Below are 12,165 nucleotides of genomic sequence, written 5' to 3'. Positions count from 1 at the left end.
ACAAAAGCGTAAACATTGAAGGTTAAAAAATTGATTTACCTTTTATAATTGCCACAACAGTAACTTTAACAACAAAATTGGATGGGGTAACTAAAATTTTTAAATAAAAAAGAACCCGGACTCAATCTCTCATAAGTAAAGTATAGAGATTAAATAAATTTCAAAAGAGTAGACAAACCTGTGATAAATTTAAACCAAAATCAAATTCAACTGATTTTATAAATAGACAATACTTATATAATTTAGAGTTGAGTTGAATCAAGCTTTTAAAGGACAAAATTTTCCAAATGCTTATTTTCCATATTCAAATCCGAAAACTTACTTAAATACACCAAGCTCTTTTATCATTCTATCCAAATTAAAAATTTTCAAATTTTTTTCAAAAATCTGTAGTGTCATTTGAAATTCATTTTTAACTTTTATGCAGTCTTGACATGGGACACATGCTATTGCAAGTAGATAAATCAATTGTCAATTATATCACATAAAAGAACAAATTAAAGACATGAAAGTCAAAAATAAAAACTTCCCAATGAATTATTAAATGCTAAAAATAATACTATTAGTTAATTAAAGAAAAATAAAATAAAAGAGAAAACAAGGTGGGTTTGGTGAGTTTTCACGTGAAGATGGGGTATGATTTGTTGACCAAACAAAAGGCCCTCTTTTTTTATTCATAAAGAGGCTCGCTCGAGCCTAAACCATACACCCAGTTCTATGATTACTAAGCCGAGAATGGCTGGCTGCTGTTCCAATGCAATATTCGAGCAACAACAAACGGGGAAGATGTAAAACAACTCAATCCAATATCAAGGGACCTTCGTATCTTCGCCATGCCATTAGCAACCATATTTTGAGTCTTAATGACATGAAGAAAACTCAGTTAACCCATTGTAATCTGCATGAACGTTGCAAATAGCTTCAATCAAAAGAGCATTATCACTCTTGACTTCAACTAAGAGCCCTTCATACATTGTTTTCGACACTACTCCCCATGCCCTTAGCCCAAGACATATTCGACATTAGAAACTCTCTTAAGCTACTATGTGCATATCATGAAAAAAAACAAAACTATTTCGGCATTTCAACAACCTGCAGCTCCAGCAAATGAGTGGAAACAATGAGCTCCAATTAGTTTCATCAATTTGAATTCTTCCAAAATTATGCAAATTCCAAAGAACCTACTCCTTGATTTGCATTGCGAAGAATACCCTACTTGTTGAAGTCGGTACAACACCACTCCACACACTCCTTGCAAATGTGCAATATTGCAAGGCATGCAAAGAAGTTAATTTCAACACGAGCCCCACACCTTTTACATCTACCATCAGTTGTCATATTACGACAAACTCGTTCCTTATTTGTCAAGAGTCTCCCTTCAATAAGAGCCAAAGGAAGTGACCAACTCTTTGGGGTACCGGGTACAGTGATGGATCCAGTAAACAACTTAGTGGTAAACTTATATTAGCGTTACCGATTACATATTTTTTTAGTTCATGGACAATTATTCAATAATTAAAATATACACATATATTTATGATTTGAAATATGAATACATTCAAAGTTTAACCTTCTAACCTTGATAATTGTATTGTATTTCCAATTTTTAATACCAATAATAAATTTTCTCATCAATAGGATATCTGACATTATATGTTGAAATGACCTATCTTTGATGTAAGCATGTCGAATCTCATCTTGTTGGTGTACCGAATAACTCCAAATCGTAGATGCTTTCCAAGATCATGTTTCAAAGAATTTATATCATCTTCTTTTTCATCAAATATCCGGGAGTTTTAGTTGAACGTTTTTCATGTACAAAATTTTTATTATCTACTACTGATGGCTCGATTAAGTTTGATGGAGTAGATGTATAAGTTGAAAAGCTTTTTTTTTTCTTGTTTGAAAAATTAATCAATTGTTTGATTCTTCATTGAAACAATCCAAATCAATTAACCTAAAAATTGCTATAATAAATATTATAATTAAAATTATATAGCCAAATAGCTAATTGCACTGCAATCATCCATCTTTAGCGAAAACAATAATTATTTAATTAAGAAATTATCAAATGCTATATATATCCAGTAAAATAATTAAGACATATTCTTGGCTTTATATGTTCTTATATAAAAATTAAGTTAGAACGTATAAAAAATTAAATAAAATCCTAATAAAATTATAAACCCTAAACCCTAAAATTTGAGAATTTTTCTTTTGGGTACTTATAAATAATATAGAAATATAGAACTACAAAAGAAATAAAAAAGCAAGTTAAAATATTTAAAAATACTTTGAATTTTCTTCTTCTTTCGTGATAATATCTTCTTTTTCTATTATACTTTGTTAATTGCTTTCTTCCACTACTTCTCCTTTTCTTTTTTAGTTTGTCCTAGGTTGTATTTTTTTTCAGTTTTATGGGTAAAAGTTTTGTTCTTTAGTTGTTTTTTTTAAAAAAATTGATCATTTATTTATTTTATTGTAACTTCTTTAAGCATTAAAATTTGAAACTTTTAAAAGAAGTTATTTTATAAAAGATAAATATATATTTATATATTTTAAATTTTAAAAAGGGTTGGTGTTTTTTATTTTGAGTTTGAAAGGTAAAATTTAAATTTTTAAGGAGTTTAATGTAATAAAATTTATCTCAAAGATAATGATATGTAAATTTCTAAAAAGTTAGGGGGCAATATCCCCCACCTGCCCCCTTTATCTGGCAATGGTGGGGTATTTCCAAGCCACTCCGAAATGTATCCCTTACCAGAGCTTCATATGTAATATTAGTAGAGAAAACTTCGTTCTTATTCCACTTCTAGGCCAAGAAATCTTAGAAATAATATAGGCTGGTGGTAACATAACTTTGAGATCCCTACAAGCCTAGTCCCCATTCGAATTCACCATATCTCTAACACAAAAATCCTCTCGCAAGGGTTCAACTCCAACATAAAAAGCTTGCAAGGCGTCAACATCTTTAACCTAATAATCATATCTCCCATTACCTAGAGACCAAAAATTCCTTGACGCACCTCATTCCCGATGTTGGACAAAGCTCACCAAGTATTAGAGCAAGAAGACCAAACAATAGATTCTGGACAGAAGCCTTGAATATTGTCTTTATCTCCCAAAACTCTATCCAAAACACACCACACTCGGTTAAGAGTTCAAAGCCAACCTTTAGCAAAAGAAACCTTATTAGTCACACATAAATTCCAAGGCACTCGTTACATTCCGACGCCTTCGTATTTATTCACTAGGGACCTCAAGCTTTCAATTTATAACATAGATTTCTAACATCTTTTATTCTATTCAATTTGGTCCCTAGTGACATAAAATTAACTATATAGGTTAACTTAAATTCAACCTTAATTCACCACTTCCCACTACGTTCTAACATGGTCTTAACACAAATTGAGGTTAGCATTTATCTATTCATCACTTTCAAGCTTCAATCTCACCAGAACTCAATAACTGTAACTTGAATTAAACTTAATTGGAAAATCTAATACTTCAGTTAGATAAATCAAGCTTAAGTGATCAAGAATTCATAAAATTACTAAGGAAATCTTCCTTAGCTTGTTGAATTTTTGACCGAATATGAAGGAGATTTAAAACCCTTTTTTCCTTTCTTTTTCTATAGCAGACACGGAAATATGGGAAGAAGAAGATGAATGTTTAATCTCTCTCCCACTCACTTAGTGTGTATATATATATATGACTGATTAGTAAATTAATTAACCTTAAAATATGATAATCCAATTGCTAAAATCTAGCATAGCTTTAGTTAGTTGGGAAGGGTGGTCATGATCAATTCTTGGCTCTAACCATGTTTTAGTCATGGTTTTATTGCATTAAGGTCCTTGGTTGAATTGTTACATAAGTCCTCTTGCATTTCCTTAATCAATTCTCACTTGTGATAACATTTTTGCAATTTAGTCATTGTATTATAATTAACAACTTTTTCAATTCAATTACTCGATAATTAAATATTATAATCTTATTCTATATATGTAAATACCTCAATTAAAATTCTCACTAATTCGTTTTATGAAATTTGACTTCAAAACTATATTTTTCAACACAAATTAAAATCGAGTTGTTAAATGTAATTAAATCAATTGTCTTAGACAAATGACTTATGGTCACATTACTTTTCTATCAACCATGTAATGCCGATGAGAGTATATCATTTACCCAACATATTATGTAAAGTCATGTCGTGTAGAAGTTATATAACCAATATATCAGTTTTCGACTCTATTACCAATTAAACTTAGACTTTTAATATATCAAAGTATACGAGTCACGCATATATTCTGTCACTTACTCAGGGTTGAGGTAAGTCACATTATGAATGTCAAGTGAATAAATCCATAAACATATGTAGAATTTGTACTACTTAAGTCATGTTTGATGTATTGTCAGTCCAGACAATGACATCCGCTCTGATATCCAAGACAAAATATCTCCTAATTAGGACTTGATAAATGATATAATAATTTTTTAATCAACTAGATAAATTTCAATTAGACTATGAATCATTTAGATTATTTACTAAATAAGTTATCTTCTTGCATTATGATCCAACCATATAATACAACTTAATATTAGTTAAATGTTAGATAATTAATGAACTAATATTTACTTTCATTTTGTTTGGGGTACAAAAATCGTTGAGGACACCATACAAAAAATATTAACAAAAAATATTAATGAGAGTGATGAATTTTATTTAAACTAATCTATTTGAAAGATTATAAATAAATTTGACGATATCACTACATTAAAGACATTAGATTCTAATAATTTAAACTAGATTAAATTAATCAGTCGGATCGGAAATCGATCAATATACCAATTCGAAAAAAGAGTTTAAATCATACCGGTATTCTTTAGAAGGTATTTAATAGATTCATTCAACTCATTTACAAGTTGTGAAGCCATTACTTAGATCACGGCATCTACCTCAGATGGCTTTTCTCCACCGGCCATGTCCGGTCAACGTTTTTATCTTCTTTGACTCTTTTGATATCATGACTTATTTAATACCACACCCTTACTCATTTACGTGCTTAACACTCTCCTAACTCTTAACATTACACTATACAAATTAAATATAAAAAAAATAAATGAAAACAATATTTGGAAAATAAATACGATCAATTAAATTTTATTATAAATTTTTAATTTTTATAAAATATATATTTAATTTTAATAAACATCAACGTCAATGGTTGCATTCTAAATAGGGAAGTGACACGTGCGCTTCAAAAATTGTAACACCGTTGGGCTGTCCACAAAAGACATGTCCAAGTCCAACATCATCATTATTTTTCATGACTTTTTTTTCTTCAGATTTGTATATATATTTTTTATTGTTTTCGTTTATTTTATCTGATTTTATTTTTTCCATCTAATTATAATTGCTTTTAAAAATATTTATATTCGTATAAAATATTTATTTTACGTAATTTATATAATGTAAAAATTTGTATTATATAATTATTGTTATTAAATTTCAAGTAAAGGATTAAATTTTTAGAAATAAAAGTATAGAAATTAAATTCTAAATTTATAAAGAGTATAGGGACTTATGTTGTATTTTAACCAAAACAAAACTTATGAAACAGACAAATGTAGGTACTGACAATTAGAAAAAGAGGAGAAAATAAAAGGAAAAACCTCATTTTTAGGTTATCAAAAGTCAGCTCTGATGTCTACACATTTCAAATCACTCTCCAAAACTGTACCTTCTTAGCTTCTTGTTTTTTGTTCAATAAAATACATATTCTCTCCCTCCCTGTGTCACAAATAGCAAAGCGAAGAACTTTCCTTTCCTTTCTTTAATTTGAAATGTCTTCTCTATTAAGATTCTGTACCTTTTTTTTTCTGCTTTGAAAATCCAAGAGTGAGAAACTAAGAAACTTCTGGTTTTGAAAATAAGTCAAATCAGTTAGGCCATTTTGTAGAAAAAATAAAGCCAAAGTTGGCCACTGTTGGATTATTAAATTTTTGTTCTTCAAATGTTGGGTTTTTAAGAAACTATTTACTTCACCGCAGTTATATATATATTTTTTTGAGTATTGGGATCTGATTTTTCTTCCAGTTAAAAAAGATACATTACTGATTTACTTGGAAGGTGATTTTGAGAACTGGGTCTTTCTCATTTTCATCTAAAAGGGGTTGTACGTGTGTGTTTTTTCTTTGTTTACAAGGTGTTTGATGTTGGGTTTGTTTTGGGATGTGCATGAATGAACACTTTCATGTGTGAAATTAAGTTCTGAATTTCTTCATTTATGATCTTGGGATTTGGTCTTTTTACAGGTGGGGATTGTTGATCTCAATAAATTTTTGGAATGTGAGCATGTAAGTTACTCATTTTCTAGTTTTTTTCCTTCTTTGCATATGAAAAGGATATCGCTTTCATGATTGCTTACATTTTACTAATTTGGGGATTTTCCCTTTTCCTTTTATCTTTTTTTCCTCAGAAATGTTTACTATGAGATTCAATCCAATGACTTCCCTCAATTGGGTATTCTTAGCTTGCTTTATCTGTTCTACACTGAGCTTTGAGACTTCAAGCCAACACTGTGATCCAAATGATTTGTTGGCATTGAAACAATTTGTTGGGAACCTCACAGCTGGTTCCATCATCACTTCATGGTCTAATGAATCCATTTGTTGTCAATGGGATGGTGTTGTTTGTGGGAATAATATCAATGTCTCAGTTTCTAATAGAGTCATTGGTTTGATTCTTCATGGGAAGGGTCTCAAAGGGAAAATCTCAAGCTCTTTAGCCAGTTTAGATCACCTTAAACGGCTTGACCTTTCGTGCAATCATCTTCGAGATCCCTTGCCTTCAGAACTCTCAAATTTGAAGCAGTTGGAGTACCTTGATTTTAGCCATAACATGCTTTCGGGGCCGGTTTCGAGCTCTGTTTCCGGTTTGGAATCTATTCAATGGCTGAATCTTTCGAGCAATTCATTCGATGGTGACCTGTTAGAGCTTGGAAGGTTTCCGGAAATTGTTGTGTTCAACTTGAGCAACAATTCGTTTACTGGCCAATTCGGATCTCGAATCTGCAGTAACTCGAAACGGATTCAGGTTCTTGATTTGTCAATGAACCATTTAGTAGGGAGTCTTGAAGGCCTAGAGAATTGTAGTATGTCTCTACAACAGTTGCATTTGGACTATAATTCACTTGCAGGTGATTTTCCCTACTCGTTGTACTCGATGTTGTCACTGCAGGGTCTTTCGATCGCCGGAAACAATTTCTCGGGTCAATTAAGCAAGGAATTGAGTAAGCTTTCTAGCCTTAAATCCTTGATTATATCTGGAAACCGTTTTTCGGGTAGACTGCCTGATATCTTCGAGAACCTCACACAATTAGAGTTGTTGTGTGCACACTCGAATTTGTTTTCCGGTCCATTGCCATCGTCCCTGGCGCAATGCTCGAAGCTTCGTGTACTTGATCTTCGGAACAATTCGTTTAGTGGTCTTCTTGATCTTGATTTTACCGGAATGTCGAATCTTTACTCACTTGATCTCGCTACTAATCATTTTTCTGGTTCCCTGCCTGTTTCACTATCTGATTGTAAAGGACTGCACGTTTTGAGTTTGGCGAAGAATGAATTCCGTGGCCAAATCCCCGAGAGTTATGCCAATCTCGGATCGCTCGTGTTCCTCTCGTTGTCAAATAATAGTTTTATCGATTTACCTGGAGCTCTATCTGTGCTTCAGCACTGCAAAAATCTCTCCACTCTTATCCTCACAAAGAATTTATATGGAGAGGAAATTCCCAGAAATGTAAGCGGATTTGAGAGCTTAACGATTTTAGCACTCGGAAATTGTGCTCTGAAAGGCCAAATACCGGAGTGGTTGTTGGGATGCAAGAAGCTTGAAGTGTTGGATTTGTCATGGAATCACTTAAATGGAAGCATTCCAACTTGGATCGGCCAGATGGAGAAGTTGTTTTACTTGGACTTCTCGAATAACTCTCTCACCGGAGAAATCCCAAAGAGTTTAACAGAGCTAAAGAGCCTCACTTCTTCGAATTGCAGCTCATCGATTTCTTCATCTTCAGCTGGAATCCCGCTTTACGTGAAGCGGAATCAGAGTGCTAGCGGTCTTCCATACAACCGGCTTTCGAGTTTTCCGCCATCATTATACTTGAGCAATAACAGATTAAGTGGGACGATATTGCCTGAATTTGGGCAATTGAAGCAACTCCATGTCTTAGATTTGAGCTGGAATAACATCACTGGTGTCATCCCTAGTTCCATTTCTGATATGGAAAACTTGGAAATTCTCGATTTATCGCACAATAACTTGCATGGATCAATTCCTTCATCATTTTCCAAGCTCACATTTTTGTCGAAATTTAGTGTTGCCTATAATCACTTGCATGGTATGATTCCAACTGATGGACAGTTTTATAGCTTTCCCAACTCAAGCTTTGAGGGGAATCCCGGACTTTGTGGGAAAATAGTCTCTCCTTGCGATGTTTTCAACAGTATGGTAAAGCCAACTATTCCATCCGGTTCAAGCAGGAAGTTCAGTCGAAGCAGCATTCTTGGAATAACAATCAGTATAGGAGTTGGAATTTCCTTGCTTCTTGCTATTGTTATACTTAGAATGTTAAGGAGGGATGCCGGTGATCGGATTGATGATTTTGATGAGGAACTTAGCCAATCACATGGGTTATTTGAACGTTTTGGTACATCAAAATTGGTTCTTTTCCAAAGTTCGCACTGCAAGGAGCTCACGGTGATGGACTTGTTAAACTCTACAAACAATTTCAACCAAGCAAACATAATTGGTTGCGGCGGCTTTGGACTGGTATACAAAGCCTATCTTCCTGATGGCACAAAAGCTGCCGTCAAGAGGCTTTCTGGTGATTGCGGTCAGATGGAACGTGAGTTCCAAGCTGAAGTTGAGGCCCTTTCGAGAGCTCAGCACAAGAACCTTGTTTCTCTACAAGGTTATTGTAAGCATGGTAACGACCGATTATTAATTTACTCGTATATGGAGAATGGAAGCTTGGATTATTGGCTGCATGAGAGTGTTGGTGAGTCGTCGGTTCTCAAATGGGACGTAAGGCTCAAGATCGCTCAAGGAGCTGCTTGTGGGTTGGCTTATTTGCATAAGATTTGTGAACCAAACATAGTTCACCGGGACGTAAAATCCAGCAACATTCTTTTGGATGAAAAGTTTGAAGCTCATTTAGCAGATTTTGGCCTTTCAAGGCTACTTCGTCCGTATGATACCCATGTCACAACAGACTTAGTTGGAACATTGGGTTATATTCCTCCGGAATACAGCCAGACCCTAACTGCAACCTGCAGAGGTGATGTTTACAGTTTCGGTGTTGTTCTTTTGGAGCTTCTTACTGGCAGAAGGGCTGTCGAAGTACGCAAAGGGAAAAACTGTCGGGATTTGGTCTCCTGGATGTTTCAGATGAAATCCGAGAAAAGGGAGTCGGAGATTATAGACTCATCGATATGGGACAAGGATAACGAAAAACAGCTGTTCGAAATGCTTGAAATTGCCTGTAAGTGCTTAGACCCAGACCCAAAGCGGAGACCCTTAATCGACGAGGTTGTATCATGTCTGAATAGCATTGAAAATGAGGTTGTTCAACAATGAACATCCATTGCTTCACTCATTGAAGTCGTCTTCGGGTTTGGAAGTGTATACAAACGGTTCAAACTCGATTTGTATACTAGCAGTTTGCGAGTTGTATACATAGGCTGTTTCAGCCGTTTATTCGATCCGAAATATGCAATTATAAAGAATATCTAATCATTTCCTCCAACTTTTCCTTCTCCGAATCAGGTATGCAGTGGTTCAACTTCAAATGGACCGGTTATTTCTCGTATCATGATTTCATTTGAATGTTTGCAGTGATCGTAATTCATATGCTTCTCGAAACGGCAGATATTGCTAACATGAGATGATGCTTTTTTATGACATAAATGCAATGCATCATCATACATGAATTCATCGATTACTTCGATTCACAGTCGGTGCACCCAAATGGCTATTATTGTATCAGTTCCCCGGTCAGAAAAAGAAGGCTGTCGTCATGCAACCAGGTCGGGTCTTGTATCCGAATTTGTATAGGATTGCACTTTGATTCTCATGGTATGGAGAATATATCAGTATCTGGAATATGTTTCTAACAACCTGTATTTGTGTATATATATATGTAAACAAATATTTTAATTACTGTTTTCATATCCACAGTGTGTGTATATATATGTATAAACAAGCATCCAAGGTTGTTTTTCCCTCCATTAGTTTTGAGTAGGAGCTTGAAAACAAAACATGGATTGAGAGGATAACATAAAATAAGTTAAAAAATATGCTGTTAGTATATGTACTCTTTGTAAATTTAGAATTTAGTCCATATGCTTTTATTTTCGAGAATTTAATTTTTTTACTTTTCAAATTTTAAAATTCAAGTTTAATTGTTAACCCTGTTAAAGATTATTTGTTAATTTTAGATTCATTATAAATAAAAGAATATAAAATTTTAAATTTGTGAAGAATATGGTATTTGAAAACGAAAAAGTAGTTTGTGTTTTTTCACATTTGGGGAGTGGGAGTTGTTGTTATCTGTCCAATAAGACAAAAAGAGGATTCCCTTTTTTGACTTTATTTGTATTTGGTAACTAAAGTTAATAATTATCAATAAAATAAGAAATTAACAAATCAAACTTTGGGATGATCATGATTGATTTGGATACCCTTTTTTTATTTTATAAATTCAGACATTTCATGTTTAGAATAATGCAGCTATTGACTTTAAGGGTTTTTTACTCCTATATTATAAAAAAAAATTATACACGAAAATAAGTTGTCATCCAGATTAATTATGAAAATAGTATATTTTTTTAGGTCGTGCCTACTTGACAGGCGCAACTTATTTTTTTAATGTTAATTTTTTTCGTTTAAAAAATTATTATTATATTATTTTTTTTGGGTTAGTATAGAACCCAAGTATATGTACTGGAACATACATACATGTTGCGCTTATCATGAGTTCAACTAGTTATTTTAATAATACATACTTTATCCGGATGAAGTATGTAGTAGCAGATTCACTAATATGATTATATATATATATAGATATTTACGCATGTATCACATTATAAAACAAAAATTTAAATACTTATACCTAATAAAACATGTATCTCATTACAATAATAGTTATTTTCTAAATAACATATTGTTTTATAATTTTATTTCTTATTTAATGTTTTAATTTAATTTTAATAATACATACTTTATCCGGATGAAATATGTATTAGTAGAATCACTGAATATATATATATATAGATTTAAGGACCCCATAAAGTTTTTTTTTTCCATGAGTGATATGACTAATGCATGGAGAAAATATGGGCAGCATGCAGGGGGAGCAAAAGCAAAGGCAGCAATAGCCCAAAGCAGCAGCAGTAGGTAGGGGGTGTTGCGCCTACCTGTCAGGGGCGACTAGTTGCGTCTACCTGACAGGTTCGACCCGTTTCGGATATTTTTTACCCGTATAAAACCCGTATAAAATCCATATTTTTACACATATATTAATATAAATATTAAAATAAAAATATAATAATAATTTTTAAAGGAAAAAAAGAATTTAATATTAAAAAAATGGGTTGCGCCTGTCAGGTAGGCGCGACCTAAAAAAATATACCATTTTCATAATTAATCTGGCTGACAATCTATTTTCGTGTATAATTTTTTTTATAATATTGGGGTAAAAAACCCTAACTTTAACTCTTTTATATACAAATATCATAATTTGCTTTACATTTCTGAATAATATTTTCAGAATTATAGGTATTTAGGAGGGTTGAATTTTGTTATTACTCTATCTACTTTGCGAATATTATGAATTTAACTTTTGTATTTTTATTTGATTAATTTTAGTTTTTATATTTTTAAAATTTAAAATTTTAGTCTTGATCCAAATAATGATTAATTATTAGTCTTATACTATTCATACAGTTGTAGATTTAGTAAATTTTCTCTAATTTAATTATTCTAAGTTCCTATACTTTTCAATTTTAAAATTTTAATCTTAACGCAAATGACAATCGTTAATCTATTAATTAGATTTTAGTGAGTAATATTTAGAAATAATAGACTAACATGACATTACA

At 32.4% G+C, this 12,165-nt stretch overlaps 1 protein-coding gene across 2 annotated transcripts; it reads left to right on the top strand.

The window, feature by feature from the left end:
• The first annotated feature begins 5,720 nt into the window (after positions 1-5,720).
• LOC108458495 (phytosulfokine receptor 2-like) lies at positions 5,721-10,426 on the top strand. 2 transcript variants are annotated; one of them, XR_001867304.2, is made up of 3 exons: positions 5,721-6,363; positions 6,486-9,832; positions 9,902-10,426. XR_001867304.2 is itself a non-coding variant. In XM_017757913.2 (2 exons), exon 2 carries the CDS (start codon positions 6,488-6,490, stop codon positions 9,641-9,643), a length of 3,156 nt encoding a protein of 1,051 aa, XP_017613402.1. In that variant the 5' UTR covers positions 5,721-6,363; positions 6,486-6,487; the 3' UTR covers positions 9,644-10,426. The 2 variants fall into 2 exon arrangements, 1 of the variants encoding a protein (XP_017613402.1); XM_017757913.2 differs by having other exon boundaries at positions 6,486-10,426.
• The last annotated feature ends 1,739 nt before the right edge of the window (positions 10,427-12,165 follow it).

Source organism: Gossypium arboreum, chromosome 5 (assembly GCF_025698485.1).
Source record: "Gossypium arboreum isolate Shixiya-1 chromosome 5, ASM2569848v2, whole genome shotgun sequence".
Classification (NCBI taxonomy): Eukaryota; Viridiplantae; Streptophyta; class Magnoliopsida; order Malvales; family Malvaceae; genus Gossypium; species Gossypium arboreum.
This window is presented reverse-complemented; position numbering and strand designations above follow the sequence as displayed.